This window comes from Staurois parvus, unplaced genomic scaffold, assembly GCF_062004578.1.
Source record: "Staurois parvus isolate SC_StPar_1 unplaced genomic scaffold, SC_StPar_1.0 ptg000350l, whole genome shotgun sequence".
Taxonomy (NCBI): domain Eukaryota; kingdom Metazoa; phylum Chordata; class Amphibia; order Anura; family Ranidae; genus Staurois; species Staurois parvus.
Window position 1 is genome coordinate 5,476,591 of NW_028318146.1, and position 27,083 is coordinate 5,503,673.

General features: G+C 42.1%; 1 protein-coding gene across 1 annotated transcript in view; it reads left to right on the top strand.

Moving 5' to 3' along the window:
* LOC149456733 (catalase-like) overlaps positions 1 to 27,083 on the top strand; it is a 73,848-nt gene that overhangs the window by 33,240 nt on the left and 13,525 nt on the right. Inside the window, exons 5-9 of the mRNA XM_089684625.1 lie at positions 3,045 to 3,149; positions 6,819 to 6,944; positions 12,551 to 12,742; positions 17,544 to 17,696; positions 26,124 to 26,262. Coding sequence (XP_089540751.1) covers positions 3,045 to 3,149; positions 6,819 to 6,944; positions 12,551 to 12,742; positions 17,544 to 17,696; positions 26,124 to 26,262 — 715 coding nt within the window. The remainder of the gene's footprint in view (positions 1 to 3,044; positions 3,150 to 6,818; positions 6,945 to 12,550; positions 12,743 to 17,543; positions 17,697 to 26,123; positions 26,263 to 27,083) is intronic.

Below are 27,083 nucleotides of genomic sequence, written 5' to 3' on the forward strand. Positions count from 1 at the left end.
AAAACGTATTCAAGCTATACTTATATAATGGATATGGGCTGAAAGTGCACACTCTCAGGTTTCATTTGAGTGTATGTACATCCAAATTGGAGGAAGGGTTTAGGAATTACAGCTCTTAAAAGTACCCCCCCCCCCTTTTTTCAAGGGATCATAAATAATTGGACAATTGAATCTAATCATAAATAAAATGTGCATTTTTAATATTTTGTTGAGAATCCTTTACTGGCAATGACTGCCTGAAGTCTGGAACTCATGGACATGACCAAAGACAGGGTTTCCTCCTTTCTGATGCTTTACCTGAAGTCTGGAACCCATGGACATGACCAAAGACTGGGTTTCCTCCTTTCTGATGCTTTGCCAGGCTCTAACTGCAGCTCTCTTCAGTTCTTTGTGGGTCTTTTCTACCTTTTTTAGTTTTTGCCTTCAAGTGAAATGCATGCTCATTGGGTTGAGATCAGGTGACTGGCTCGACCATTGCAGAATATTCCATTTCTTTTCCTTCAAAAGCTCCTGGGTTGCTTTTGCAGTGTGATTTGGATCATTGTCCAACTGTACTGTGAAGTGCCGTCCAGCCAACTCCACAATGGGATACAAAATCTGACCAGGGATATATGCTGTGGCACTATTTTCGTTTGTGCACATTTTTAACAAATGGCTAGATTTCTACTATTGCCTACTACACTATATTGATTTGTTCTGATGCCATTGGAAGTCAAAATTGAGGAATGAGGGGCCCATGCCCATGCCCATCTATACTGGTGGATTTATATAATCCGGTAAGGTGCATGGTCTCTATGAGGTGGAGAGTATATTCATGAACACTGGTGATTTGTGGAGAAGTGAGGGGAGCGCAAGAGTGTTTATTATTATTATTTATTATTATACAGGATTTATATAGCACCAACAGTTTGCTCAGCGCTTTACAATATAATGGGAGACAATACAGTTCAATACAAGAGGGATAGGAGGGCCCTGCTCCTTGGAGCTTACAATCTAGGAATTGTTTAGAAGATATTACACTATATTTTATTTCATCGGAGGTGTATCTCCTATGCAGAGGAGGGCGGAATAGGAGGTTGCAATGTGGAGGAAATTGGAATTTGTTAAGCCCATTTCCAAGTTTTATAGAGGGTAAGAGTAAGGCTGACAGACGTTTAGAAGTGGTTTTGCACTATTTGGCACTAAAGTTGTAAGTCCGTTTCTTTTTTTTTAAATTAAATTATGTAGCGTGGATAATGCACTATGTGCAGCTATTTTTTTTCTTTTGAGGGTAACAAGTGGAATAAGAAGGTTTTATCACATGTGTAGGAAAAACACTGAATAAGAAGACTTAATACCATGTTTGGTTTCACAATAGTGGTTATATAGGACATTGAGATGCTGAGAAGGACTTGGACTATAACCCTCCCTTGCTGTATCCAAAATGAAGAAGAAAAAAAAAGTTTTGCCTATAGTTCTGCTTTAAGGGTAGAGTTAGATGTGTCTAAATATCCTTTACCACTGAAGCCCCATCCGTGTTTGGATCACACACCAGAGGGTACTGACAAGCAGTGAGGAAGTGTTGTGGCACTTCATCACCACCTATTTAGCCCCATTTCTGCCAACTGTGTGAAGCATTGTAGCAGCGGCATGTAAACACCCCCTCCACTGCCCTTTGCAGCTTAACCTCCCTGGAGGTATTCCCGAGTGTAGCTCGGGGTAAAGTTTCAGCACCACAAGCGGTAACCCTGAGCTACACTCGGGCTTACCATGCGGCGCTGCTCCAGGATCTCTTCTTCACTTACCTTGTCCAGCGCTCCCGCAATGTCCCTCCTGCAGTGTCCCCTGTAATGTCCTCCGGCCGATGCCGGTATCTGTCTTCCGGGTTCTGTTCCCTGCGACATCGGGACGTACGGGGGACGGAACTGGCGGGAAATTTGAAAGTTGTAAAAGTGACATTCGTTAAAATCACATAGTATAACATTACTGTATCAAAGCATTTCACATACAGTTTGTCCGGCGCCCTGCCTGCATTTTTACTGTTTTCTGCCTGGAAACTGAGAAACGTCCATGGTGTCCAAAAAGCGTCCCTTTTAGGTCAAAAGCGGTTTTATACCACCTAGAGAACAGCGATCGTAAATTACAACCACTTGTAGAATTGAGTGATAATGATTCGTGGGGGAAATTCCTCATCAGACACTGAAAACTATTTTGCGACTTTGCTCAGCGATGTGCGAACTTGGCGCTATATTTTCAAATTTCAGTGTTTTTGGTTTATTAAAATTATTTTATTTTTTCATGATTATTAAACTATAATTTATTTCATGTTTCAAATTTTACATACCCGGGATGTTTACTAGACTCTTGTTCGGACAGATTTCAGTGAGTTATTCCTAAAAATTACAGTTCTACAGTAAAAAAATACATATTTCCATACAAAAAAGTACTGCTTTGAGCACAGAAATATGGACATAATCAGACCGCTAGGGAGTCTACAGGGGTGGGGGGTTGTCGGGTGGCAAAAAACGTGACTTATCCATGTATTTTTGCCCCCCCCCCCCAATAGCAAATCTAGCAATAGTCTAGTAAGTCAAGGAGGACTAAGGATGGACTGACCTTTAACTACCAAAATGACCAGCGACAAAGATGTCTAGCTTGAAATTACAGGCAATTTGCTGGTGGGGTATGTCCTCTCCATTATTTGTAGTAAATATATCCTGAAAGGAAATCTTTTCTTGGAGAAATATTCAGGAAACCATTGTTTACCTTGGAAAATGTTAGACCGCTGACTGTCTGTGGGTCCAGTACTTTCTGAGTCACAGGTCCAGCAAAGTCATGGCCTGCAGATCTGTTTCAATTGTTCAGGTTTGGTCAGTATCTTGGAAAGCATTGAAGCCATTGGATCAGCAGAACGCCCAGGAAATGAGAATTTCTAGAAGAAGAGGTCAGCAATACCAGCCCACCTAGCTTTATCAGTACAAGTTTCCTTATTTAATTCTGTAATATAAGTTAAGAGATGGATGTATGCTTTTCAGATCTAACCTTTTTTTGTTTTCTTCTTTTAGTTCTCATCTCTTTCACGCGCTCAGAAGAGAAACCCGCAGACACATCTAAAAGACCCAAATGCACTTTGGGATTTTTTTAGCCTTCGCCCAGAAACCCTCCATGAGGTACATTATATTGTCTTACCTGCCAAAATATATTTGTAATTCCTTCTGGCCATTTGTATGATCTAGGCACCCCTGCCAGACACCATAGCTAGTTTATTAACTTCACAGATTTTCTGCAGCAATACAGTGGAGCACTACCCCCTTAAGAGTCACTGAGTTTTGGGTCCCCCCTACAGCGCTGCACAGCCAGGCAACACGCATTTCCTTCCACACCTGCATTCCGAAGTCACTAAATAGTCCTTGAGATTGGTGTTTTGAACTTGGACGAGGTTTAGAGATGCATGGCATGCCCAAGGAAACTGCAACTTGAGGACAAACTCCTTGGCAACTATGCACAGATATGATTATCATAAACAAAAGTCCATAAATACTTTTTTTTCCAATCTCTTGAAAAAATCACCATATCAGTATAGTAAACCTTTTTTGTGTCCATAAACAATATAAAAAAATCGCCCAAAAATTCATAAATCCTTCCTTCTCCACTTTCTGAAAAAAATCTCTGTATAACTTCGATAATTGCCATGCATCTCAAAGCAAAAGAAAACTCAATAGTGCATTATCCTCAAATGATTACTACATAATTTCTTTTTTGTGCACCAATCACACAAATTGTGACCACACTAGTGATAGTGAAACACTCTGTGCACTATTATTATATACACTTCTAGGTGACATTCAGTGTACACTTCTAAGTGGGTGAATTACATACCCTTACCAGATGCAAAAAGTATGCAAGCTTTATAGAAGTATAAAAATCCAGAGAGGGATATACACCAGCAAGATCTGCATGGATGCCTTCAGATCCCTTAAATGTTCACTTCATTACTGCAACCTTATGCTCCATAGAGGGAAAGAACAAAGCCATATAGTGCACAATGTATGAAGGTATAAAATTCCCATGACTCCAACCTCTAGCTGCTTCCAGGAACGCCAGACTGTGTTTCCCACACTAAAGATGGACGCTCCGCTCCTTCGGGTAATGTCCAATGTCTCCCTTGATACGTTTCGTCACTTCCTTGACTTACTCATAAGGGGTGTGTTTGTTGGACACGGCGGCTGCAATTTATCTACGTCCATACAATTAACTCCGAGTCCTCTGCCACCATTTTTACTCAGGATATCAGGTATAGGAAATTGTTATCTCTCCCTATTAGCTGGAATATACAGCCTAGCTTATACATACATACATATTAACCTTGCGTATCCTGTTTGTATATTACTAAAAATATAGATATATACTATTATAAGACCAATGTGGGGATGTAATATTTGAGTATTACACATATAATCTCATCATGAAGTAACCAATACTAAGTATAACTATTATTTTAGAACAGGGGACTAAATATGCTTACTATATCAACCCAATATATCCTACCCTATTATTTATCCAATAGAATGCAATATTGAAAACTATAAAACTGACATAATAAACTTAACTACTGAACCACGCCATCTAGTGGTAAAATATGAAATCTGTCTAAAATATATTACATTTCTTAATCCTAAAGCACTAGATCATTGTCAAGGCCTATATTATAATAAAACTCCATTAAATCTACCTGTATATTCTTTTTAAATCATTAAAAATGTTTAATATATAGCATTAATATTTTTAAAATCTTTTATTTATACAAACTATAAGAACCTTATTATACAGGATTTATATAGCGCCAACAGTTTGCTCAGCGCTTTACATTATAACAGGAGACAATACAGCAACAATACAGTTCAATACAAGAGGGATAGGAGGGTCCTGATCCTGGGAGCTTATTTAATAATTTCCCTAAAATCACTGCTATTATCAAGAATTCTAAAAAAAATTAGAAATAAAACCATTAAAATCCACATTTACACCTTTTTGGTCTAAGTGTCTCTAATTGGAAAATCAAAAATGTTTTGTTTTTGGAAATGGCTTGCATTGTATTCCCACCTCTCCAATGTGACTCCATCCTATCTTTTGAGGTGCACAGCAATTATCAAAGTTATAGGGAGGTTTTTTTTCAGAAAGTGGAGAAGGATTTATGAATTTTTGGGTGATTTTTTTTTATATTGTTTATGGACACAAAAAAGTTTACTATATTGATAGGTTTTTTTTTTGTTTTTTTTTATAAAATATGGACAAAAATAGTCTCTCCTCTGAGATCGTTCCAGCTCTAGTGTACCTCCTCAGACCCCAGATGAATCCTTCTCTTCACCCAGCTGTATTGAGAAGAAACTGCCAACTTGAAACAGTCCCAGATGAGGAGCTAGTTTGGGTTCTCCACCTAACTGCCCTCTCCCCTTATTCGGCCCAAGGGGTGTAGGATTACTCACTGTTTCTCCTGAAAGCTTAGTGGGTTGGTGGCTGTCTTCAGGCCTGATACTGGGCTGGCTCCTTCCCTTTTCCACAGGCTATCCTCTCTCTCAGACATTGAGACAGAGATCCTCCTCTCCAGCTCCCTGCTAGTAGGTAGGCCCCCTCCCTGGTTCCTCACTCCATCTTCCACCCAACACACTACTTCCCTGCTGATCAGGCTCTCTCATACTTAAGTGCCACCCTGACCACATGCCAAGTCTCCTGCCTGGGGATTGGTCAGAGTCCCTTGAGCATGTAGATCAGCCCCTCCCCACTGCCTCACAGATCACTGCCTTCCATTAACTTTTCAAGCTTCCAGTGCAGGGGGAGGTATCAGAGAACTAATCTGCAGAACCCTCAGCCATAACCTGGCTGACTCACACCCAGGCTCCTAAAAAGCCCCTGCCAAAAAAACAAACTAGCACCCCCTAGCTAAACATGAAGGGCGCTACATCATTTAAACTTGCATAAAAGCGTGACTTTTATGGAGTGCAGCTTTTCTTCCTGATTTGGCGTTTACTTTTGCACTCCAAAAGGAAGACTAGCAGTCACATTCGTTCCTGTTTGTAAACTTTGCTTAAAGTGGTTGTAAAGGCTCAAGGGTTTTTACCCTCATGCATTCTATACATTAAAGTAAAAAAACCTTTTGTGCACTGCAGCCCCCCTAATACTTACCTGAGCCTGACTTGAATCAAGCGACGTGCACAAGAGTAGCAGCTCGCTGGGGACTCTTCCTCCTCATTGGCTGAGACAGAAGCAGGAGCTTACTACTCAATCAGTTGGTGAGCCAATAAGGAGAGAGGGGGGGCCAAACCACGCTCTGTGTGTGGATGGACATGTACAGCAGTGGCTCTGGAGCAAGCTTGCTTGAGTGCCCCCATAGGCGGCTGCTTGCTCTGGGGGCACTTGGCAGGGGCCAGTAGTGCCGGCGGGGAACCCGAGAAATGGAAGATCAGGGCTGCTCTGTGCAACACTATTACACAAATCAAGCATAATATGTTTGACATGGGGAAAAAAAAATAATAATCTGCCTTTAATACCACTATAAATAACACTTATGGAGAGTGTAAAACAAGTCCCCCGATTGTCTGTCTACACATGTTAATATTACAGTAGAGCATTCTTATTTGCTCTCTAAATTGAATTACTCAAATTTTTGATGTGGTAACCTGAGTTCTCAGAGTTGCAAAAGTGAAGTGGCAGTGGGGTCCATTCTTGTATCTTGGAGGGTGTACTTCTCCATCATCACAATGCCAGGTCTGCTTTAATGGAGAAGTACATTTCCATGTTAGGAGATGATTTTATGTACTAATCTCTTTTCAATTTTGTAGGTCACTATGATATTTACTGATCGTGGTACCCCTGATGGTTTTCGATTCATGCACGGATTTGGAATCCATGCTTTTAAATTGCTCAATGCACATGGAGGAGCTGTATACTGCAAATTTGTCTACAATGTGAGTACTTGCTGTATATGGCAAATACAAAAAATGTAACTACGTGGCACTTTCTTTAAAGTGTGTTGTGTTTTTTTTTTTTTTTTTTTTTTTTTTTTTTTTTTATATATAATGCCATAAACCTTTTTCCAAATTTGATAAGAGCAGTGAAGGATTAGAACTCCTGTCCTGGATTTTACTGCTGTCTGGGGCTCAATTGGAGAAATTTCCTCTCACCTCCTGACCTGTCCTGATGACAACAGCTTTACCACATTGGAAGTTAGGGAGAATCTCTAATACAGACTATAATAAAGTTCATAGCAAGACTGTTTGTTTTTTTTTGTTTTTTTATTATTTTTTTTTCCCCTCAAGGTTATAATCATACAGTGCCTTGAAAAGAGTATTCCTCCCCCTTGAAGTTTTCCACATTTTTGTCATGTTACAAGCAATTACAGCTGCAAGTCTTTTTGGGGACATCTCTACCAGCTTTGCACATCTAGAGAGGGACATTTCTGCCCATTCTTCTTTGCAGAATAGCTCAAGCTCTGTCAGATTGGATGGAGAGTGTCTGTGAACAGCAATTGTCAGGTCTGGCCACAGATTCTCCATTGGATTTAGGTCTGGACTGTGACTGGGCCATTCTAACACATTAAATATGCTTTTAAAACATCCCATTGTAGCTCTGGCTGTATGTTTTGGGTCGTTGTCCTGCTGGAAGGTGAACCTCCGCCCTGGCCTCAAATCTTTTGCAGACTCTAACAGGTTTTCTTCTAAGATTGCTCTGTATTTGGCTCCATCCATCTTCCCATCAACTCTGACCAGCTTCCCTGTCCCTGCTGAAGAAAAGCATCCCCACATGAAGCTGCCACCACCATGTTTCACAGTGGGGATGGTGTGTTCAGGGTGATGTGCAGTGTGTGTGGTGTTTTTTTTTTTTTTTTTTTTTTTCCACGCATAGCGTTTTGCTTTTAGGCGGGAAAAGTAAAATTTTGGACTCATCTGACCAGAGCACCTTCTAACACGTTTGCTGTGCCCCCCACATGGCTTGTAGCATACTGCAAACTGGACCTCGAATGGCTTTCTTGCTATTCTTCCTTTTTTATATTTGTGAAGTGCACGACTAATAGTTGTCCTGTGGACAGATTCTCCCACCTGATCTGTGGATCTCTGCAGCTCCTCCAGTTCCCATGGGCCTCTTGGCTGCTTCTCCGATGAATATTCTCCTTGCTCGGCCTGTCAGTTTAGGTAGACTGCCATGTCTTGGTAGGTTTGCAGTTGTGCCATACGCTTTCCATTTCTGTGAGATGTTCAAAGCTCGGGATATTTTTTTTCATAACCTAACTCTGCTGTAAACTTCTCCAACTTTATCCCTGACCTGTCTGTTGTGTTCCTTGGCCTTCATGATGCCGTTTGTTCACTAATGTTCTCTAACAAACCTCTGAGGCTTCACAGAACAGATGAATTTATACTGAGATTAAATTACACACAGTGGACTCTATTTACTAATTAGGTGACTTGTGAAGGCAATTGGTTCCACTAGATTTTAGTTAGGGGTATCGGAGTAAAGGTGGCTGAATACAAATACACGCCACACTTTTCAGATACGTATTTGTAAAACATTTTGAAAACCATTTATCATTTTTCTTCCAGTTCACAATTATGTGCCACTTTGTGTTGATCTATCACATAAAATTCCAATAAAATACATTTATGTGTTTTGGTTGTAACATGACAAAATGTGGAAAATTTCAAGGGGTATGAATACTTTTTTTTTTTTTTTTTTCAAGGCACTGTACATTTGCAATGCAATAAACAAAATATGAATTTACTCTTTTTAAAGACCCTGTCGCTAGACCATTCATTTCAGCAAAACTCTTCCTAAAAGATGATTTGTGCATTTATTGTATTTTAGATGTTTTGTTTTACCCTTGTAAATGTTTGAATTTATGTAGATATCGAAGAGTCCAAAGACTGGTGCTGGTCACCGCCATTTTGAATGTGATGTTAGCAGCCTCACAGCTATCACTCATCTGACACAGTATAGCAGGGGTGGGCAACTTGAAAATTATAGAGGGTCTGAAATGTGGGTCCTGACACTTCCAGAGGACCACAAGATAGCAGCTTGTTTTCATGTGTTGAAGTATATTGCATTGAGTTAGGTAGCTCATTTAAAATGAATGGGCTGTAATGCACTTCAGTGTTTGAAAATTTCAGTCCTGCTGTATTTTTCACACACTGAAAAGAGTGTGAGTAAAATAAGACTGCTCATTTGGTGGCAGTGGCAGTATTGGTAATTCCCAGCATTGGTGTCAGTAAAAACCTCAGCCTTGGTGTCAGACAATAATAGCCTCCAGCATTGGTGTCATTGACCGCAGTAATAACCCCCAGCATTGGTGTTAGTCACCACAATATTAACCCCCAGCATCGGTGTCCGTGAATGCAGTAACAGGCCCTGCATTGGTGCTCAGTGTCAGTGCTATTTCAAACCCCCTTCATTGGTGTTTAGTGGCAATGCTGTTTATGCCCTTTTTACCCCATCCGACATTGGTGGTCAGTGGCAGTAAGATTAACACCTCCTTCTACCACTTTCAATGGTGTCCATGACTGCAGTAATAAATGGGTGATCAGCGGCAGTGCCATTTCAAAACCTCTTCACTGGAGTAGTTTAATTTTTTGGCATATTGCAAATGAATACAAAAATTGTTTATGGAACGGAAAAGCACTGCAAGTATTTAAATTTTGTCCTTTTGCTTTTACCTGCAAATTTTTGAAGTTGGTGGCTGGGTCTGTCAAGCTCGATTCCTTTTGTATCCCACTAGGCCAACCATTCTCACCCAGGTCTTTGTGGAACCCTAGTGTTGGTTCTTCTAGAGATTTCTGGGGGTTCCTTGAGCTGTGGCTGATTGGCCTCCCATTTGATTGGAGAGGTAACTTTTCCCATTGACCCCTGATTAATCAATATTAGTAAGTGTTCCCCAAGACCAGAAAATGTATTGTAGAGGTTCCTCTGGGTTAAAAATGTTGAGAAAACCTGCAGTAGAAAGTGCTGGAGGGGGAGGGAGGAAGGGCTCTCTTTAAATCGTAATTTGGAAATGTTCACTTCACATCTAATCTATATAAACAATCTTGATCATCCTGTCTCCTTACCATCATGAGCAGTTTAAGTGTTCCTAAACCCCGACCCTGCATTCACCTTATCAGGTCTCCCCGGACCCTGCATCCACTATATATCTGGTCTCCCACAGTACACCCAACATGGAAGTGCAATTATTTTAGTAAATATAAAACTGCTACATAACTTTTCTCATCAGCAGTATATAGCACTCTTGACGTATCAGTGTCCAGCAGAGCACTGGTTAAAGCTTGTAGGAGGAGTTTTCATTCTCCACTGATTGTCCTATGAGGCTGCATAACCCCTGACCCTCTGTCTGTCTGGACAGTGCTCATTGGCCCTGTTCTGATCACATGCACTCCCAAAGAAAGTAAAACTTTCTAGCAATACGCACCAAACTGAGCATGTGCAACTTGCCCCCAAGGCTTTGTTCTATCAGCAGATGGATTTGGGATAGTAGAAGGGGAGGATCAGAGAAGACCGGATCAAACAACCCTTTTTACTCTAAAACTCTGCTAAATTTAGAAACTGGCTACCATGCATAGCTGCACCAAATTCTCAGTGCACCAGTTTCAGTAAATCTGTCCCAATCTCTTATCAGGAGATAAGAGGGGGACTGTGGAAGAAGGGGAGGATCAGAGATTACAGGATCAAACAGCCTTTTTACATAGTGCGGAGGATTAACCCCTTAGGTTTCACGGTGACTATAAGAAGCCTGCTTTACTGCATATACAGATATACCGGTTTTGCTGTTGTGGGTTTAAAAAGCTTTGCAGTAACTATTAAAAAAAAAAAACTGTTAAAAAAAAAAATTGATAAGGTCATCCGATTTCCATACCTAGACATTGGTCCATTGGTCATGCGATCTTATGGAGAGTTTTCAATTTTTTAGCTCTGTCTTAAACCCCTTCAGTCCATAGACCCCAAGATAGTGCAAGCCGTGATTTGTCATTGTGGTGATTATGGCTTACAGCTCTTGAAAACCCCAAATCCACAATCTCTGAGCCGAGAATATTGCACCTTTTCACAATATTCTCATTTTCTAAGTGTCCCACTCTAATCGGCTAATTAAGCCATAACACCTGCAAAGGGTTCCTGAGCCTTTAAATGGTCTCTCAGTCTGGTTCAGTAGGAATCACAATCATGGGAAAGACTGCTGACCTGACAGTTGTACAGAAAACCATCATTGACACCCTCCATAAGGAGGGAAAGCCTCAAAAGGGAATTGCAAAAGAAGTTGGATGTTCCCAAAGAGCTGTATCAAAGAACATTAATAGAAAGTTAGAAAAGTGTGGAAGAAAAAGGTGCACAAGCAGCAGGGATGACCGCAACCTGGAGAGGATTGTCTGGAAAAGGCCATTAAAAAGTGTTGGACTTTCACAAGGAGTGGACTGAGGCTGGAGTCAGTGCATCAAGAGCCACCACACACAGACTGATCCTGGACATGGGCTTCAAATGTCGTATTCCTCTTGTCAAGCCTCTCCTGAACAACAAACAACGTCAGAAGCATCTTACCCGGGCTAAAGAAAAACAGACCTGGTCTGTTGCTCAATGGTCCAAAGTCCTCTTTTCTGATGAGAGCAACTTTTGCATCTCATTTGGAAACCAAGAACCCAGAGTATAGAGGAAGAATGGAGAGGCCCAAGGACCCCGAGTATGGAGGAAGAATGGAGAGGCACACACTGCAAGATGCTTGAAGTCCAGTGTGAAGTTTCCACAGTCTGTGTTGATTTGGGAGCCATGTCATCTGCTGGTGTTGGTCCACTGTGCTTCATTAAGTCCAGGGTCAACGCAGCCGTCTACCAGGAGATTTTGGAGCACTTCATGCTTCCTTCCGCAGACGAGCTTTATGGGGATGCTGACTTCATTTTTCAGCAGGACTTGGCACCTGCCCACACTGCCAAAAGTACCAAAACCTGGTTCAATGACCGTGGGATTACTGTGCTTGATTGGCCAGCAAACTCGCCTGACCTGAACCCCATAGAGAACTTATGGGGCATTGCCAAGACAAAGATGAGAGACATGAGACCGAACAATGCAGAAGAGCTGAAGGCCGCTATTGAAGCATCCTGGTCTTCCATAACACCTAAGCAGTGCCACAGGCTGATAGCTTCCATGCCACGCCGCACTGAGGCAGTAATTGCTGCAAAAGGGGCCCAAACCAAGTAGTGAGTACATATGCATGCTTATACTTTTCAGAGGTCCGATATTGTTCTATGTACAATCCTTGTTTTATTGATTGCATGTAATATTCTAATTTTCTGAGATTGTGGATTTGGGGTTTTCATGAGCTGTAAGCCATAATCATCACAATTATGACAAATCACGGCTTGAACTATCTTGCTTTGCATGGAATGAGTCTATCTCATATATTAGTTTCACCTTTTAAGTTGCATTACTGAAATAAATGAACTTTTGCACAATATTCTAATTTTTCGAGGTGTGTGTGTATTAGTTAATGTTGACGACATCTGTAATAATTCACAATTCTGTGCTTTCTTGTTTACCTCTTCAGACGAATCAAGGTATAAAAAATCTAACAAGTGAACAAGCGACACTTCTTTCTGGAACGAATCCAGACTATGCAATTAAAGATCTAGAAGATGCCATCAACAAAGGAGACTTCCCTTCTTGGAATTTATATATCCAGGTCATGACTTTCGAGCAAGCCAAAAACATGCCTTTTAATCCTTTTGACATTACCAAGGTGAGGAGCCATAACCATCCCTGCTGCCACTACAAATGTCCACGGCTAAGCCATAGTCCTGATAGTTTTCACAATATGACCATTTGTTTGTAACGCCCATTGGCATTCATTGAAACTCCACTCTAGCCACCTGCAATTTCTAAACTACGACTACCTTCATTTTTAATATTTCAGAGACATACTATGCATCAAAATGTAGGTCTGGGTCTTGTGATTCTCACAATATAAAGCTCTTCAGTGTAGGATTTATAATTTTTAAACTACAACCGTTTGAAGATGGCAACCGCCAGTGAAGTGAGCAAGTTGGAGCAGTTTGTTTTTAACCGCTCTTCTCTGCCCTTGCTGTAGAGTGAGTTGCCATAGGAACTCACCCAGGTGTGTGAGCAGGCAGCAGAGTGACAAAAGCTAGAGTGTGAGTTGTAGACTACTGGTGATGGCAAGAACACTTCACACAATTTCCCCAGAAACTGTAGCTTTTCTAGTTTGAAATATATTGAGCAGTTTCAGAATCAGTCAGACTTGTGGGTAGTAGACTTGGGGACTGATTTCAATAGCCTTACCATGGTCAAGATGCTTTTATAGATGTGCTTGGAGCTTCTCCAGCTTTTTGCGGAATCTGGCAGGGCACCATTAACCAATTCAATACCGGGCAATTTTACACCTTCCTGCCCAGGCCATTTTTCAGGTTTCAGCGCTCTCACACTTTGAATGACAATTGCGCGGTCATACAACATTGTACCCAAACTAAAATTTTATCATTTTCTTAACACAACTAGAGCTTTCTTTTGGTGGTATTTTATCACCGCCGGGGTTTTTATTTTTTGCTAAATTAACAAAAAAAGACCAAAAATTTTGAAAAAAAAAACATGTTTTCTTTGTTTCTGTTATAAAAGTTTACAAATAATTGTTCTTCATAAATTTAGGCCGAGATGTATTCTGCTACATGTCTTTGGTGAAAATAACCCAAATTAGGATGTATTATTTAGTTTATAGGAAAGTTATAGAGTTCACAAACTATGGTATAGATCTGAATATTGATCAGTCCTGAAGTACTGACAGCCAATCTAATTTCTTGAGGTCCAAGAATGTCAGAACAGTACAGATATCCCCCAAATGACCCCTTCTTGCAGAGTAGACAGTCCAAAAAACTCGCCATTCCTCTTATGAAGTACGTCGAAGTTTGTGTTTTTGATTTTTTTTGTTTTTTTTGTTTTTTTGTCATTTTTCAGAAAGTAAAATATGAAAAAAAAAAGAGAAATCTTTTTTTAATTTTTTCATTTTGACCAAAGTAGTACAATGTTACCATAGTAACATTGTACTACTTTGGGGAAGTGATCAGTTTGTTTTTTTTTTTGTTTTTTTTTTCTTGTGCTTAGCTGTGATTTGGCCACAGCTAATCACATGATATGTGCATGTGACCTGCTGTGACCATTCACAGCTAGGCACTAGTATACAATGAATGAAGCCATCCATTGTATACAACTGTCATGTGACCTGCTGTGATTGGTCACATGGTACTGGCAACGGGGGCAGGTACTCAGATCTGTCATCGGCCGTGTCCGAGGTACACGGCCAGTGACTGATCACGCGGCTCTGCAACCGCGCGAACTGCGCATGTGCGGAGGATGCCAAATGGCGTATACCCCGGAAATCTACAGCATTTTTGCGGCCGCCAAATGGCTGTAGGCTGGGCGGCTAATGGTTAAAATGGTAGTGAACTCTAGGGATTACATTAAAATAGTCCCTGTGAAGGTCTAAGTCATAATATACTAATAGGCACTGCATACTAGTACATTATGAGAGACGTGCCTACAGATGGAGCCATCCAGCTCTGGGCTGTCATGGCTCTTTGCTTCCATAGTGCTTCCATGTTAACCCAGTCTTAATTCAGGGTTCCACATCTTCAGCCACTTGACTGGCCTGCTGCGGTGACCTCACTCCCGTGCATGCACATGGGAGTCACTTCACTGTGGCTCGCAGAGCAGGCCATAAATGCGGTCTGAGCTGCACGTGCTCAGCTCGGATCACCATACCCATTGACAGGCGCGGGGGCCATTTATCACAGAGTCCTCTAGGGTCTCTCCTGTTATAAAAACCCTGTGTGGGTTTTTTTTTTTTTTTTACCGGATAGGATTTACTACCACTTTAGATGAACAGCCGGGAGTAGAGCCTGGTTACAACGTGACCTGTCAAAGTCACATGACCAGCTCTTTTCCAGTCACTGAGCTCTCTCCTGCCCTCAGCTAATAATGGAATCTTCTATTCCTCCTACCAGTTCATCCCCCAGTTATTACCTTTTTTGTACCACTAGCCCCTCCCTCTTAGCTTGTAAGCTCCCAGGATCAGGACCCTCCTATCCCTCTTGTATTGAACTGTATTGTTGCTGTATTGTCTCCCGTTATATTGTAAAGTGCTGAGCAAACTGTTGGCGCTATATAAATCCTGTATAATATAATAATAGTAATTAAGCTGGATAAATTTTGTGGGGCTCTGCACAGTGTCCCACATTTTAAGAATGGGCTGTAAATGCAGGACTTGCACTGTGGTAAAGCTGGATCGTGATATTTGCTCACCATTTATAAATCAGAGTGTAGGCATGGCACACACAGTGGTTGAATTTTCAGAACTTGTATTATCAAAGCTCCAACATACAATAAAGGTGTATGCAGCAGCTTAGGACTGGCAGAAACACTCACAGAATATGCGTTACCAGGGGCGGACTGACAACTCATGGGGCCCCCGGGCAATAGGGGATCATGGGCCCATGTGTCCTTGCCCAAACTCAAAAAAGCCTATGAAAAAGGTACCAGGGGCATCTCATGGGGCCCCCTACTGACAACGGGCCCTCGGGCAGTGCCCAAGTTTCCAAATGGTCAGTCCGCCCCTGTATGGTACTTGCAGACAGCAATGCACAGAGACTGGCTGCACCTGGTGCAGAGGGGGTAGCTGTAAGGCAGATGCAGCAGAACTAGTAGTGGAAAGGTTCCCCTTTTTAGAAGCTCTGACAGTCCCTATACTGTCCCTCCTCCTCTGGAACCTCTTCCTACGCTTGGCACTCTCCCTGTCAAGCAGGTTCCTGTCCCTAACCTAGCCATGCACAGACTGCACGCCAGCAGCAGTGAGACAGTGCTTTTTATCAACCGTGCTCCACTAAAGATGACCGCAGGGGTCACCCGGGTGGCAGTGTATAGTCGGACAGCAGCCCACCCGATGACCCATACAGGGGTCTAAAAGGAAAGGTCATTACTCCTTTCCGCCATTCTCCCTGCAGGGTGGTCACAACAGCGACATCTGTGTAGGGAGGTCAACCTACATTTGCCTACAAGCCACTTAGTATTTGGTGATCATTTTGCAATTCTATGCATGATTCCTACTAGTTGCAAATAATGGCCAGCTTAAGGCAAAATGCACACAATTTTTGGTAGTGCAATTACCTGAAATTACTTGCTTGCAATCTCTATGCATGTAGCACAAATCTGAAGTGTTATGCAGTCCTTTGCAAATAATCACGTACAATCCATTGTCCGTGGCATCACCATAAGGGTGCGGGAGGTGTGAACCGCACCTAGGTGACCCCTGTCAGAAGGGTGACACCAGGGGCGCTCAGCACCCCACTGCAGTCAGTAGGGGGCCCCATGGGAGCATCATTGCCAATCTAGGGGGGTGCTGCAAATCTCGGTTGCCTCCTACCCTCCCTAAAAGCCATCCGACTCCACCCCGGCTGCTGTGCCCAGCCATCATACTCCTTCTCCCAGACACAGGATAATGTGTAGGGGCGGGGTGCCAGTAGCATTGCTAGCGCCCAGCATCCAGGTACTGTAATCACTGGTACCCACATCTCTTGCCATCTGTCACAAATAGAGCCGGGTAAGGCTCCTCCCTATAATGGCCAGTGAAGAAAATGGCGTTGGGCAGAAGTGAAGGAAAGTGAATCTGAAAGGAGAGTGGCAAGGATATAGATAAAAGAAGAATGTTCAGGTTGGACAATATGCATTTACAGAGAATGGTCACAGATTGTGAGAGAAGCCTCTCTCTCCCATCTTCTCTCTTACCCCCCTCATCCTCTATCTCTCATCCCCCCCATCTCCCTTTTCTCTTTTACGGCCCTCTGATCTTCCTTCCCTCCAGTTGGAAATGGTCAATCCTCCAAAGCCACCCTACTTTCCAGTCTTCACTAGCCCTCTAACTGCATCATCACATGCAGTACAGGACCAGTGGCCACCACATACATTATGATATAGGAATACCTTGCCACATTCCGTCACTAGAGAGGAGGAACAGAGCAACAGCTGTCATCGGACTTTAAAGTAAAGTGTTAGCTAACCTTTTGCAGAACTAAATGTATAGGTGAAGACCAGACACCCTCTCCCCCAGTCCTGGCTATATATACTTCTGGGGTTGTTGAGCTGGCAGCACCCCTGCAGCCACACCAGCAGACTGGGGATTTTATTTCCTTGATCTTGTACCTCTTCTCTGTCAGCTCTTCCAGGATGGACCAGATGAATTCTGATTGGTCAGCGCTGTCACCATCTCTGTGTCTCTTGCAATCCATCAGAAATGAAGTGAGCAGTGCTGACACCACATGCTTAGGAATTTAGAGCCGTGTTGTCATGTGAAAGAGGAAGGTTGAAGCATGCAAAATTTTCTGGCATATCAACAATTTGTTTTCTGTGCTTGCATCATGTTTAAAGGGATAAAACATGAGGAAATGTGCATGTATTCCAGAGATGTACTAAATACATTCTTTTGTCTTGACATATGATTGAAGGAGGAATTAGTAATTTTGTCCTTTTTGTTGCAGGTTTGGGCTCATGAACAGTTCCCATTGATACCAGTTGGCAAGTTCACATTAAACAAAAATCCAGAGAATTACTTTGCTGAAGTTGAACAGATCGCATTTTCTCCACATAATTTGGTACCTGGAATAGAACCCAGTCCTGACAAGATGCTTCTTGTAAGATACCAATTATATAGTCTACATGGGGGGGGGTGCACACAACACAGCTCATACTAGAGCCAAATAAATCAAGAATTTTCTCAAACACGAATTAAAACATCTGGGCACCAGATACGGTAAATACATGCCATATACAATATGTAAATTAGGAATGACATTTTAGTTGTCTGGTTTTCACCACTGGATGCACTCTAGAGGTTTGGGTCTATAGCATGAAATTAACCCTTTTATCCAACAATTCCCTGTTTCTGTGAACACTGTGAAGGAAATGTACTAAAACTGGAACAATCAGAATCCAGGGCAGCTGTACATGGCAACCAATCAGCTATATTTAATTTTTAAAGTTTCACTGAACAAGCTGAAGATAAAAGCTGATTGGTTGCCATGCTTTGGATTCTGAATGGATTCCCTTCAAGTCTTAGATTTAGACGAGACAGAGAATTTCCCCGGTGCAAATCATTAGTTATACCTCATCTGGAATATGCAGTTCAGTTTTGGGCACCAACTCACAAAAAGAACATTGGGGAACTGGAGAAAGTACAGAGAAGGGCAACCAAACTGATAAGAGGCATGGAGGAGATCAGCTATGAGGAAAGATTAGAGGAACTGAATTTATTCTCTCTTGAGAAGAGGAGATTAAGGGGGGGATATGATCTCCATGTATAATAAGGGGGGGGGGGGGATATGATCTCCATGTATAATAAGGGGGGGGGGATATGATCTCCATGTATAATACATAAGGGGGGGGGATATGAACTCCATGTATAACACATAAGGGGGGATATGAACTCCATGTATAATAAGGGGGGGGGATATGATCTCCATGTATAATACATAAGGGGGATATGATCACCATGTATAATAAGGGGGGGAATATGAACTCCATGTATAATACATAAGGGGGGGGGGTATGAACTCCATGTATAAATACATCAGTGGTTCATATAGTGAACTCAGTGTAGAGTTATTCACCCTGAGGTCATCAGAGGACAAGGGGGCACTCTTTACATCTGGAGGAAAAGAAATTTAATCTACAAACATGGAAAGGTTTCTTCACAGTGAGAGCTGTGAAAATGTGGAAAAGACTCCCTCAAGAGTTGGTTCTGGCCAGCTCAGTAGATTGCTTTAAAAAAGCCTGATTATTTCCTAGATACACAGAATATAACTGGATGCTAACATTTGTAGGTTAAGTTGATCCAGGGAATATCTGATTGCCTCTCAGGGGATCAGGAAGGATTTTTTTTTCCCTGCAGGAGCAAAATGGATCATGCCTTGCTGGGGTTTTTTTTTTGCCTTCCTCTGGATCAACTGTGGGTATAGAATAACTTTTTTTTTTTTTTTTTTTCTTTATGGTTTGAACTGGATGGACTTTTGTCTTTTTTCAGCAAGACTATGTAACTATGAGTCTAATTCGATAGCATCTCCTCTATGCACTGATTTCAAGTTGCTTTCTTGCTGAAAACATGATCTGTAAGCTTGCAGAGCAAGGTGGCTAAGGATCCGAAGGATTCTAGGCTTGAATCCCACCATCTAGGCTTCCTCATATTTATTATTTAGTTATTCTTTTTTCCCACAATCCCAAAAAACCTGTACTGCTATTGTCAATGTCTTTCTCCCATGTTGCCCTAGTTTGTGTTGAGCAGTGGTGATCCACTTACCTGATGTAGAGGGTCTCAAGTGTGACCCCCCCCCCCCATGCCACCAAAGGGCTGCACATAATATGAATGCTGTGATACATGTAATGCTACAGAAAACTGTCAAAGATGGCTGTCATGTACCTAGTAGAGGCAAAACTGATGAGATGGCTCTCCCCCTTACCGTCTGTGATATTTGTACCCCAAGTTTAGTGACCGGGTGGGACAGGACATGGAGTGGCACAGGCACCTGTAGTAAGTCCTGGTCAGCAGAAGAATTGAATCTTCTGATGAAGTATAAGCTGAGGAACAGATCATCATGCCAGATGTCTTCATGAGAAGCAGGAATGTGGTCAGACAGGCAAAAGTTGGCTTCAGGCAGGCAGCAGAGGCATTGATTTTAAAGACGAGAGAATAAACCAGAGCCATCCTGAGGTCAGTATTACACAGACGAGATGACTGAAGAGATAAGCAAGGTGCGGAGTCAAGAAGCAAGCCAGAGGTCAGGTATCAGAGGGAGTGAGATAAGAAATAGTCAGAAGACCAAGCTAGGTATAGCACAGGAACAAGCAGGGTCTGGTCACAGAAGCTGACTATCTCTCAACAATGATCTTAAGTCTTACAGTGCTCTAAACAGGCCACTGGGCGCCAAAGTCAGTTCAAATGTGCATGCTCATGTAGCTGTGCACACAGCCCTAACTCTGTGGACCATTCTATGCACAGGCATAGTTCTTTGCGGTCAACATTCTACAAACAATACCCCATAATGATAACCTGAAAGAAGTTTATTTTGAAATCTTTGCCATTTATTAAATTAAAAAAACCAGATGTACATAAGTATTCCCAGCATTTGCTGAATACTTTGTTGAAGCTCCTTTAGCACCAATTACAGCCTCAAGTCGATTTGAGTATGATGCTACAAGCTTGGCACACCTATTTCTGGGCAATTTCTCCCATTCTTCTTTCCAGTACCTCTCAAGCTCCATCAGGTTGGATGGGGAGCGTCGGTGCACAGCCATATTCAGATCTCTCCAGAGATGTTCAATCTGGTTCAAGTCTGGGCTATGGCTGGACCACTCCAGGACATTCACAGAGTTGGTCTGTAGCCTCTCCTTTGTTATGTGGGCTGTGTCCTTAGGGTCGTTGTCCTGTTGAAAGATGAACCGTCACCCCAGTCTAAGGTCCAGAGTGTTCTAGAACAGGTATTCATCAAGGATGTCTCTGTACATTGCTGCATTCATCTCTCCTTTGATTCTGACTAGTCTCCCAGTTCCTACCACTGAAAAACATTCCCACAGCATAATGTTGCCACCACCATGCTTCACTGTAGGGATAGTATTGGCCAGGTGTTGAGCAGTGCCTGGTTTCCTCCAGAAATGATGCTTGGCATTCAGGCCAAAGAGTTGAATCTTTGTTTCATTAGACCAGTGAGTTTTTTGTTTCTCATGGTCTGAGTCCCTCAGGTGCCATTTGCCAAACTCCAGGCAGGCTGCCATTTGTCTTTTTACTGAGGAGTGGCTTCCATCTGGCCACTGTACCATACAGGTGGAGTGCAGCAGAGATGGTTGTTCTTCTGGAAGGTTCTCCTCTCTCCATAGAGAAATGGGGAGCTTTTTCAAAATGAAAATCGGGTGCTTGGTTACCTCCCTGGTTAAGGCCCTTCTCCCTCGATCGCTCATTTTGGCTGGGTGGCCCGCTCTAGGAAGATTCCTGGTGGTTCCAAACTTCTTCCATTTATAGATGATGGAGGCCACTGTGCTCATTGGGACTTTCAATGCTGCAGACATTTTTCTGTACCCTTCCCTAGATCTGTGCCGTGATACAATCCTGTCTCGGAGGTCTAAGGACAATTCCTTGGACTTCATGGCTTGGTTTGTGCTCTGATATGCACGGTTAACTGTGGGACCTTCTATAGACAGGTTTATGCCTTTCCTAATCGTGTCCAATCAACTGAATTTCCCACAGGCGGACTCCAATCAAGTTGTGAAAACATCTCAATGATGATCAGTGGGAACAGGATGCACCAGAGCTCAATTTTGAGTGTCATGGCAAAGGCTGTGAATACTTGTGTACATGTGGTTTTTTTTTTTTTCGTTTTATTTATTTTTTTTAATAAATTGCAAAGATTTCAAGACTTCTTTCAGGTTGTCATTATGGGGTATTGTTTGTAGAATGTTGAGGGGAAAAAAAATGAATTTAAAACATTTTGGAATAAGGCTGTAACATGATGACAAAATGTGGCAAAAGTTAAGTGCTGTGAATACTTTCTGGATGCACTGTAGATTATGTGCATGCTACAAATGATGGTCAGAGACTACGGACATGCTACAGGAGTTGTTGGAGAATGCAGACATCCTTCAGGAGACTGGTAGAGATCACTGCCACAATGGCCCCCTTGAAAATCAATGCTTACATTTCTGTGCTCCCAACAATACCTTTTAAAAATGACTTGTGCCACAACTGAGATTTCTCTCTGCAAGATCTATTATCAAACATCAGAGGAAAAAAAAAATTCTGAACATAGTTTTTGTTCTGTGAAGAGTCACATCAAACCAAACTTGGGCCTAAAAAAAACTTTTCCAGTTCAGAGTCTACACTAACTTTACAGTAAGTAGGAGAACTACTGTTTACAGACTGCAATGGGCAAGATCTGAATACAATGAATTGGACATTCTAATAAAAGCTAAAACAAATGCAAGCTTAAGGCTATTTACTGCACAAATTTTATTAAAATTACCAAGTTATACCCATCCCCTTTAAAACCCTTAATCTGTAAATCCCCATTATAAGGTGGAAGAACTTACCTAAAGAGTTTGTACTGTCAATATGTCAACCCAGGGCAGCTAATCTTTGCCCTCCTTCTGGGGAGGTATATACAAACTACATACAAAAATAGTTCACAACAGTTTAGGACTGCTCATTCATTACCCCTACTAATGTGTGATGATATTCATACTTCAAATGGAGCAGCAAGTAATAAGGTTTTACATGTGAATAGCCTTTCAATATACAGTAATCCAACACTGAATATCTGATAAAAATAGTTCATGTAAATGGATATTATGGGGTTTATTTACTAAAACTGGAGCACTCAGCATCTAGTGCACCTGTGTATGGCAGCCAATCAGCTTCTAACTTCAGCTTGTTCAGTTAAGCTTTGGCAATAAAACCTGGAAGCTGATTGGATTCTTTGCAGAGCTGCACCAGATTTTGGACTCTCCAGCTTTAGTAAATGACCCCATTTTTTGTTGCACTCTATTATACATCAATCTTTTGATGACACACAAATCTATCTTTCTACTCCTCACCTCACCCCTTCAGTCTCCTCTCACTTTACTAACCTACTAAGCGACATATTGGCATGGATGTCACTCCACTTCCTCAAAGTCAATCTTTTCAAAACTGAGCTCTTACTATTCCCCCCAGCCCGTGCCCCCTCCCCAGACTTCTCCATCAAGATCAATAACACAACCATCAGTCCCTCCCCTCATGCCAGGGTACTAGGTGTAATCCTAAACTCCCATCTGTCCTTCCAGCCCCAAATCCAATCACTGTCCAAATCTTGTAGATTTCACCTCTGCAATATCTCCAAGATACGCCCGTTCCTAACCTCAGAAACCACTAAGCAACTTATTCACTCCCTTGTTATATCTCGCCTTGACTATTGCAACTCCCTCCTCATTGGCCTACCGAATCGCAGGCTATCCCCTCTTCAGTCTATTATGAATGCTGCTGCCAGACTTATCCACCTTACTAACCGTTCGGTATCTACCACCCCTCTCTGCCAATCCGTCCACTGGCCTCCACCTAGTGTCCTCCATCCCTCTCTGCCAATCCCTCCACTGGCCTCCACTCAGTGTCCTCCACCCCTCTCTGCCAATCCCTCCACTGGCTTCCCATTGCCCAACGGAAAAAATTCAAAACCTTACCAATAACGTATAAAGCCATTTATAACTCTGCCCCAAATTACATCACCGATCTTGTCTCTAAATATCACCCAACCATGCTCTCCGCCCCTTGCAAGACCTCCTGCTCTCTAGCTCCCTTGTCTCCTCCTCCCATGCTCGTCTCCAGGACTTTTCCAGTGTTTCCCCCATCCTCTGGAACTCTCTCTACCCCAATTTATCAGATTATTGCTTACTCTACTCACTTTTAGGCGATCTCTGAAAAACTCTTCAAGGAAGCCTATCCTGCCCTCAGCTAATAATGGAATCTTCTACTCTTCCAACCAGTCCATCCCCCACAGTTACTACCTTTTTGTACCACTAGCCCCTCCCTCCTAGATTGTAAGCTCCAAGGAGCAGGGCACTCCTTTCCCTCTTGTATTGAACTGTATTGTCTCCCATTATATTGTAAACCGCTGAGCAAACTGTTGGTGCTATATAAAGCCTGTATAATAAATATTCTTTGGGCCTTCTCTATATTGGATCTTTACACCATAAAAGATTGAGTTGTAAGTGCGAGTAACCTCACAGGATCATTTAGCATTAGGTATTGGGCAGTGAGTCACTAACGCTGAATCTAAGTGGGTATTGATTTAATGTTCCATGAAATTTCCCATAGTCAGTCAAGGATTAGTTGATTGATGAGTGAGTGGAAAAACTGATCATATCATCTATCCAGTGATGGTCTTTGGAGAGCAGCTAATTGGGGTCAGCAATCACATGAATTGACAGGCTCCCCAGGAATAAAGCATAGATGAACACTTCTCGGGTGTAAGCCATGAGGATTGGGTTTGCATGAATATTCTCCAGTACATGAATGACAAAGTGCCACGGTACTTGACACCAAGACTCAAAGATCTTTTCCACTGTGTATACAAAGCACGGAAGGACAACCACAGTCAGTTTCTAAGATCACATGTAGACTTGTACACACTTTGTCCATAGTTGTCAACCTATATTTGATCTGCCAAAATGTTCTTTGTCCACAGTTCTCAACACATAATCATTACATTGAGTACTCCTCAAGGTGTAGTATCACCAGAAGAACAAAGTTTACCTCCAGGGCAGGCTTTCCCAATCAGGGATTCTTCCAGAGTTTTCTACTGATCTTCCCACCACCAATGTAATGAGGCATTTCTCTACTCGCCACCAATGTAATGAGGCATTTCTCTACTCGCCACCAATGTAATGAGGCATTTCTCTACTCGCCACCAATGTAATGAGGCATTTCTCTACTCGCCACCAATGTAATGAGGCATTTCTCTACTCTCCACCAATGTAATGAGGCATTTCTCTACTCGCCACCAATTTAATGAGGCATTTCTCTACTCGCCACCAATGTAATGAGGCATTTCTCTACTCGCCACCAATGTAATGAGGCATTTCTCTACTCGCCACCAATGTAATGAGGCATTTCTCTACTCGCCACCAATGTAATGAGGCATTTCTCTACTCTCCACCAATATAATGAGGCATTTCTCTACTCGCCACCAATTTAATGAGGCATTTCTCTACTCGCCACCAATGTAATGAGGCATTTCTCTACTCGCCACCAATGTAATGAGGCATTTCTCTACTCGCCACCAATGTAATGAGGCATTTCTCTACTCGCCACCAATGTAATGAGGCATTTCTCTACTCGCCACCAATGTAATGAGGCATTTCTCTACTCGCCACCAATGTAATGAGGCATTTCTCTACTCTCCTCCAATGTAATGAGGCATTTCTCTACTCTCCTCCCAATGTAATGAGGCATTTCTCTACTCTCCTCCAATGTAATGAGGCATTTCTCTACTCTCCTCCCAATGTAATGAGGCATTTCTCTACTCTCCACCAATGTATGGGGACACTTTACTACCTACTAGTCTGGGGAACACAACAGTATTCACAGCCTGTTTCTTTTCTGGCTGTTGCAATTCCTTTTCATGATTTTTACTTATACTTACAGTTTATATTGAGTATAGAGCAAGGCAGTGTTGTAAAATGGTCAACTCTGGGTTTCAAGTATCCTAGGTATGCCATATTCTTTTATTCAAAACTTTCAACTACTTGCTTGTCATGATATTTTACTGTAAAATGTAGATTTAATAATTTTTAACATGCTCCTCAAGATCTCAAAATTATTTTGCTGGTTCCGCCAGGGTAGAAAGGCTGTTCTAGGATAATAGCCCTCATTAATTGATTAAAGAAACATACATAGAGTTCTTGCCACCTCATCTGTTGCAGCCATCACATATGTGTTTGCTAGTATCTAACTCAATTCATAGAAGAATGTCACCTCCAATCCTATTTCCTGGATCAAAGTTTTAAATTCTAACGAGTGATATAGTGCACAACACTCTGGGGTTGATTTACTAAATGCAAATAGACCTTTCACTTTGTAAGTGAACCTTCCCCAGATGAATGTGGTGAAATTTCACTTTGGAAAGAATACCCAACCACGAGCAGGAAAAATAAAAAAAACATTTTTGCTTGCACATGCTTGGATGATGGAAGTTAGCAGAGCTTCTGCTCATCGCTAAGTCTGAGAAAATTCCCTTTTCAAAGTGCAACTTCCCTTGCAAAGTGAACAGTCAATTTGCCTTTAGTAAATCAACTATTCTGACTCAAACTGCCAGCATCTAAATCATTAGTCAATCCAGTTTGTATAGGGGGAATGAGCCCCATTTCCAACAAGAAAAAGGAGTTAAGTTCTCATTTGTCAGAAATCTAACAAGCAGTTATTCTAGCTGATCAGTTATCTGCATGCCTCACAAAATGGCTTAATCTGATCCGTGGCAGTTCTTCGCATAGATGTCTATACTGAATTCTTATGTACCAACAGACCATTTTATATTTTCCCCTAGGCACGCATGGTTACGTATCCTGATGCCCAGAGGTATCGGCTAGGTGTTAACCACCAACAGATCCCAGTAAATGCCCCCAAGCAAGCAAAAATAACAAACTATCAAAGAGATGGCTTTATGGCGATGGGTAACAATCAAGGTATTGTATGTGTTTATAAATGCAGCATTTAGAAGCTTGGCAATTAAACATTGATCTATTATTTTTTTTTTTTTGAAACTGGAAAATGTAAAGGCGAGAGCATTATCTCTTCATCAACCACAACCTAGCACGTAAACCAGCCTCTCAACCTTTTCAATGCAGAGGAACCCTTGACATAATTTTCCGGTCTCCGGGAACCCCTGCTAAATATGACTTTATCTACAATTCATGATACATTAGTGTGATGGTCAGTGGGATGAATGCTCCTTACACTTGTGGTCATTGGGAAGAATTATCCCCTTACAGATAGCTAAAAAGATCAATGGTTTCAGTGGGAATAAAAGTGGGAGGCAAAAATTGCTCATTGCAACCTCTGGAGGAACCCTAGGGTTCCACAAAACCCTGGTTGAGAAACCCTGACTTAAACTATATTTAACACTCAATTTAAATGTCAAAAATTATACTAACTCTAGCTACTGATTTTTAAAAAACAGCCACTTACCTGTCCCTCAGTCCCGCGGTGTACCCCTTGCAGCCCGTTTCACCGGCCGTCCTGTATTCCAGGAGGCCGGCACCTTCAGTGTGGGCACCCGACTGTGATAGCTTGCGGGTTCACAGCCGGGTACTCACAGAGCATGTGCGAGTAGCGCTGCGCTTCATGAATGGTCCTGTAGTCTTCTGGGACCTGTCACGTGTCCCAAAAGACTACAGGAAGGGAGGGAGGACACCTTCCGATTGCCTAGGCGATCAAACCAGAAGTGGGAGCGGGTACCTGCCAAATTTGGGTACCTGCCCCCCCCCCAAAGGTGCCAATCCTTAAC